At 40.1% G+C, this 6,807-nt stretch overlaps 1 protein-coding gene across 1 annotated transcript; it reads right to left on the reverse strand.

Annotated features, from left to right (window-relative positions):
* Nucleotides 1-1,784: 1,784 nt before the first annotated feature.
* Nucleotides 1,785-3,825, reverse strand: LOC144962483 (uncharacterized). The gene has a single exon (XM_078895476.1). The coding sequence runs from the start codon at nucleotides 3,822-3,824 to the stop codon at nucleotides 1,785-1,787; it is 2,040 nt and encodes a 679-aa protein (XP_078751602.1). The 5' UTR covers nucleotide 3,825.
* Between the last annotated feature and the right edge of the window lie 2,982 nt (nucleotides 3,826-6,807).

Here is a 6,807-nt window from a genome sequence, read left to right on the forward strand (position 1 = left end):
ATGTTGGTAACAACAAGATATGAAGTGAATAGAAAAGTGCCAGAAGACAATAGAGAATAAAAAGAGTTGTCGTACCAATAAGGTCGCAGGTTCAAACCCCACCACCGCCGCGAAAAATTTTTATTCTCTATTGTCTTCTGGCACTTTTCTACTCACTTCATATCTTGTTGTTACCAACATAAGTGCCTGCTCCACTCACTTTTCTGAATTAAAAATTCACCCCATACACCGGAGCATACTCAATGTCTCAATCGTTTCTATGTTATATGTTTGTGTTGAGAATATTGGCTGTTAAGCTTAACTGCTGGTCAAAATACTTCGCGATGGTGGTGGGCGAACGAATCGGCGGTCCCAGAAGTGGGTGAGAGAGGGATCTAGAAATGACTTGGGTTTGAAACGAATATTTTTGTGTTCGTGGATAGCTCACACGGTAGAGCCACGCTCTCACCTGCCAGGCGGAGTTGTCGAACCAATAAGGTCGCAGGTTCAAACCCCACCACCGCCGCGAAAAATTTTTATTCTCTATTGTCTTCTGGCACTTTTCTATTCACTTCATATCTTGTTGTTACCAACATAAGTGCCTGCTCCACTCACTTTTCTGAATTAAAATTCACCCCATACACCGGAGCATACTCAATGTCTCAATCGTTTCTATGTTATATGTTTGTGTTGAGAATATTGGCTATTAAGCTTAACTGCTGGTCAAAATTATTCGCGATGGTGGTGTACGAACGAATCGGCGGTCTCAAGAAGTGGGTGAGAGAGGGATCTAGTAATGACTTTGAGTTTGAAACGAATATTTTTGTGTTCGTGGATAGCTCACACGGTAGAGCCACGCTCTCACCTGCCAGGCGGAGTTGTCGAACCAATAAGGTCGCAGGTTCAAACCCCACCACCGCCGCGAAAAATTTTTATTCTCTATTGTCTTCTGGCACTTTTCTATTCACTTCATATCTTGTTGTTACCAACATAAGTGCCTGCTCCACTCACTTTTCTGAATTAAAATTCACCCCATACACCGGAGCATACTCAATGTCTCAATCGTTTCTATGTTATATGTTTGTGTTGAGAATATTGGCTATTAAGCTTAACTGCTGGTCAAAATTATTCGCGATGGTGGTGTACGAACGAATCGGCGGTCTCAAGAAGTGGGTGAGAGAGGGATCTAGTAATGACTTTGAGTTTGAAACGAATATTTTTGTGTTCGTGGATAGCTCACACGGTAGAGCCACGCTCTCACCTGCCAGGCGGAGTTGTCGAACCAATAAGGTCGCAGGTTCAAACCCCACCACCGCCGCGAAAAATTTTTATTCTCTATTGTCTTCTGGCACTTTTCTATTCACTTCATATCTTGTTGTTACCAACATAAGTGCCTGCTCCACTCACTTTTCATGAGTCATACCGCATGATTATGCACAACGCCTCCATAGTATAAAAATTAATACATACTCCATTTCTTCCACTGGCAAGCCACATGGATTCCATTCCCTGTCATAAATATCACCTATTAGATTTTTTTATTTAGCAACATGTAACATGTAGAAAGAAACATTATGCCTGTTGTTAGGCGATATTACAATTTTTTTCCAATAGAGAACAATGTTGTAAACAGTCAGGTACTCATTTTACACCTCAGTAAGGTGAGAGAATGTGAATTAAGAGCCTTTTCCAAGGACTCAACTATGCGCCAAGTGAGACTCGAACCCAGGATCTTTCAATCCAGAAGCAAATACATACAGACCACATAGTCATAGCCACACTAAATAAAAATAATCTTTAAAATTTTACCTTGAAGTCTCTGTTGACAGGGTAGATGAATCAATCGTTGATGACCTTTCATCTGATGCAACGGATTGGACCTCACATTCTTCTTCTTCTGCCCACACTTTACACAGTCGCTCTCTCTCTTCATATTGACCATGGGTCAATATTTCATATGGCACTTGGACAGCATCAGCATTTGATCTTATTACATTTATATCATAAAGGTCAAGTCTTTCACGAAAAGCTAACACCAACCCACTTGTTAATGATATTCCTATGTTTTTATGGGATGATGAATGTTTTGTAGGAGAAGGCCAATCACCATCTGTGATTTCAGTCTCTGATGCCGAGGATGGTAACTGATTTTTAACACAAGGTGAAGACACTAAGATTCGTTCAGGCAAAAATTTTAGCAGTTTTAAATTAACAGGAAGATCTTGTAGCATTTTCTCAGAAGTGTCAATCAGGGTGGCAACCTCTTGCTCTGGTATACGTTCACCACCAGTAAGTAGGTCATCCATACCAATGACTCTTCTGCTATTTGGGTCTGTGGATATCACCATATTTACTTCAAAATCAAGGGGTAGTTTCATTTTTACATTAGATCCACCTTCTCTATTGACCTTTTCACACTTCAACACCTTACATTCAGTATGCGAACCTTTCAGCTTTACTGATGAGGTGGCATTTGTTGTTATCCGAAGCAGGTCGCCAAATTGCAGCAAGATAGGGCGAGGATAATCGGATACTATGTCTTCCAAAACTGTAATTTCTGATCCCACTGGCAGTGACAATAACTCGGAAACGATATAAAACTTCTCTGGATATTCGATGAAAGATATTTTCAAATCACTGGATAAACTGTAAATCTTATTGGCTTTCAAATCCTCAGCATACAGACGTTTAGTCTTTTCAAGTCTGTAAACTGATAGCTCCTCAGTCCCATGCAATAAAGTCTGGAGAGATATATCACAATTTGATATGTCCATAATTTTGGCATTCACAGGGCACCCATAAATGTCTGTGAAGTTGGACACATCAACTGGCACGAGAGGCTGTGGCATGGGAGGGGTAGGGGGAGCAGGAAATGTGGGAGTTTGTGGGGGCTGTGAAGATGGGGCAATTACAAAGGGGTCTTTATTTCTAGCAACACTTGGAACCTCATAATCGTCCAAATTGTGTTCCCTAACACAAAGGTCAGCAGTCAGAGGTATCTTCCACTCTGTGTCTGTGTCGTTCAAAGGAGAAGCGCTTATTAATAAGTTTGGTTTTAACATGTGAATAACACCAGTAAAGTTAATCAGCTGTTGCGTATTCTTATCAGATGATAACGAATTGTCTTTTTCATCTTCTCCAGTGAGAAAACATTCTCTAAATCCAGAATCACCCGAGTTACTTTTGAAGGAAGCTGCCGAATCATTTGAATTATTTTTTGATATCTTTAGACGTCTGGGTACAGGGGCAAAGTCAATTAATTGCTTTAGTGTGTATGAATCTTCGTCTTCAAGTGGAAAGAAGTTGGCGCGGGAATCAAGGCTTAAAAACAAAACATTTTCTAACTCGTCAGTAACTTTTAGTCTCTCCCGTCCATCTTTGGGATCTGTAATAAGGCCTCTAAATTTGAATTTATCTCCTCTGTGAATGGAAAACCCAGGAAGATAGGGATCGTCATAATTCGACGTTGCCTCGAAATGCGTAGGACTGTCCATGACCAAATCAGCAATGGACGGGTACATGATGATGGATGCAGCTCTGTCACTGACATTTTTGGGGGGAAGAACATTAAATTTATAAGGAAAATCAAGAGGAACATTTACTTGCTTCCGAGTTCCAGTGCTACTGTCTTGATGAGTCAGAGTTAACGTTTTTGTCTCACAAGATTTCAGGAAAAGAATGTCCCCTTTTGTTATTTGAATAGAAGACGTTAAATGTTTACCACTTACTACACAAACACAAATTGGCAATTCTGCTGTCTTTATAAATTCACTAAGTTCTTTGTGTTCTAAAGCCATTTCCTCGTTGCTACACAGGGATTCCGTTCCTCCACTGTGTGACGCCATTTTTGTCTTCACACTCCTCATTCACTGTCATCATAGCTGATCGTTACATCGCGAGTCGCGAAGTTGACACACACAGCACACACACACACACAGCATTGAGCGACACAACACACAACACTGCGCAAGGTCATCATCCCCACTCCCCACGCGCCCTGTCCTCGAACATGACTGGGCAAGGGGTAATCAAGGCCTCATCCTGCCTCCTAATCCAACCAGTCATCTACGACAGGTCCTTTCATCAATCATTTCAATATTACCTTTTATTTTCTTTCCGGTATCAATCATTTCCATTCTGCAAAAATGAGTAGCCTACCTGGCCGTTAGCAGCGTTGCCTGTCTGAAAAAAATGATTGTAATATAGCCGTCGTTGTTGGTCAGGGACTTTTGTAAAGCGCTTTGAGCACGTGTAGTGTAAATGGCGCTATATAAAAGCTCAATTTTATTTTATTTTTTATTCGTTAATGTAGGCTGAGTCTAGATGCACAAATTAACAGGTCTGGTAACCGAACGTTTATGGGCCTGATTTAGTGTTGTAATATAAAATATTTTGCGTTAATTTGAGAGTATTTCCATTACAACAATGATACCATAATAATTTTGGTTACCTGCAATAAAGTATAGACGTCGGCTGAGATGGGACATTCAGGGGACAAGAGAGAGAGAGAGAGAGAGAGAGAGAGAGAGAGAGAGAGAGAGAGAGAGAGAGAGAGAGAGAGAGAGAGAGAGAAATGGATAAATTAACTAGATAGATAAACACATAAATAGGTTTATGTGTACACACACATACATATTATGTATATATATATATATATATATATATATATATATATATATATATATATATATATATATATATATATCCTATATATATATATATATATATCTTCTTCTAGGTTCCATGCCTGGTCCAGGCTTCGGATACTGCATGAATTATCTCTCTCCATTCCTCCCTGTCTCTTGCTTTTTCAAACAGCTCTTGGGTTGTTAGGTTGGTGAAGCCCTTCAGTTGGTCTATGAGTGTTTTTCTTTGTCTCCCCCGGGTGCGTTTAACAGGTATTTTTCCACAACTTGCCAGGTATTCATTCTTATCTTTCCTTACTATGTGTCCGAAAAATGATAGTTGTCGATCCGCTATTAAGGGCATTAGTTTCCTTTATTGGTATGTTTGTTTTAGCACTTCTTCGTTCGTTTTGTGTGCAGTATACGATATTCTCTGCATCATTCTCAAACACCACATTTCAAAAGCTTCAATGTTCTTTTGTGTTTCTGCATTTGTAGTCCAGCTTTCGCTTCCATATAACAAGATTGGCCACACGTAGCACTTCAAGACTCGGAATCTAATCCCCAACGACATCTGTTTTTCAAAATGTTTCCGAGGCCCATAAAGGCCTGTTTGGCTTGAGTTATTCTTGCACGTATGTCTCGGTTACATCTTCCATCTGTTGTCACTATTGAACCCAGGTATTTAAAACTTTCTACGTTGGTAAGTTGCTCGCCGTGAATCGTTATATTGCAGGTGTTGTTGTTTTCGGGGTTTTTCTGTATTACCATGCATTCCGTTTTGGTGATATTCACTTCCATTCCCTTGGCTTCACTATCTACTACCACCTTGTCAACAATATATATATATTTATATTTATATATATATATATATATATATATATATATATATATATATATATATATATATATATATATATATTACAATTCGAATGCAATGCATTAATTATAATTGACCCCCCCCCCCCCTCCTATTTCAACTCCATCTTGCAGTCAATAAGTTCACACCAAAATCACCAGCATTCAGTTGTTAACAAAACAGTTAATTGTCTTTTTAGCTACCAGCTGGAATATATTAACATTATCATAGGCTTCACAACGTAAGAAATAGTTTGCTCACTTTTAGCATTCACTTTATGCAGTGGGCAGCACAGCACAGCACAGCGGGAAAGTCTTTTCTTTGCACACAACAGATACTGAGTTTTAAAAAAAACAAACCGCCGTGCAAAGTGGATTGAACAGGTTACATCACCCAGCTCATTCGGAGTGGAGGTACTGTACTGCGGCTGACGCCTGGGTTATCCCAGTCTTTTCTTGAAATAGACCTTGCATGCAAATGGAGGGCGTTTGCCCCCTGGCCGTGCAAATGCCCTGTGCGGTTATATTATATCTATAAGTTTATATTATCCAGTTAACTGTCGTAATCTAGAAAAATACGTATGAAAAATAATTGGCCAGAAAACTCGTACTTCAAATATCGACCATCTAATGTAGTATCGTTCACAACTAGCGTCTGTGTGGCCACCTTGTTGGGAGTCATTCTGTATCCAACCGTCATCCTGTACACATGTATCTTATGTTATGTTTTTTTACTAAATGTCCTTTACGGTAACTATTTGGGAGACCTTCTGAAAGCTCCTACATCCTCAGTATTCTTGTTTTTTATGTTCTCGTAGGGGGTTTGGGAGGGGGGAAACTTTAGAAGAAAAAAAAGTCTCCCCCCTCCCAAATCTCCTACAGTAGTGGTGATGGTTGTGGAACAAGAATACTGGGGATGTATGAGCTTTCGGACGGCCTCCCAACTATTTGGATTGTCGATTCTTGGAAATATACATAATATTATTAATTTATGATCTAAGAACACAACATCGATAAGTTAGTTAACTGGGAACCCAACCCCTCCCCTATTCTTGTGGCTAACAGATTAACCACACTCCCGTTGTTTTGGACGCGAGGACACGACGAGAGAAGCTCCCATTTTATTGGGACATTATCATGTGCGCCTATGTGGTCTTGTGGTATGACACTCGCGTTCGGATCGGAAGGTCCTGGGTCAAGGCTCGCTCGGCGCATAGTTGAGTCCTCGGAAAAGACTAGTCACTCACATTCTCTCACCGTGTAAAATGAGCACCTGACCGTTAACAGCGTTGTCTCTGTCGGAAAAAAATTGTATCATCGCCTAACAGGCGTCATATCTCGTTCT

Source organism: Berghia stephanieae, chromosome 1, assembly GCF_034508935.2.
Source record: "Berghia stephanieae isolate SIO BIC M18660-M18661 chromosome 1, UCSD_Bste_1.3, whole genome shotgun sequence".
NCBI classification, from domain to species: Eukaryota; Metazoa; Mollusca; class Gastropoda; order Nudibranchia; family Aeolidiidae; genus Berghia; species Berghia stephanieae.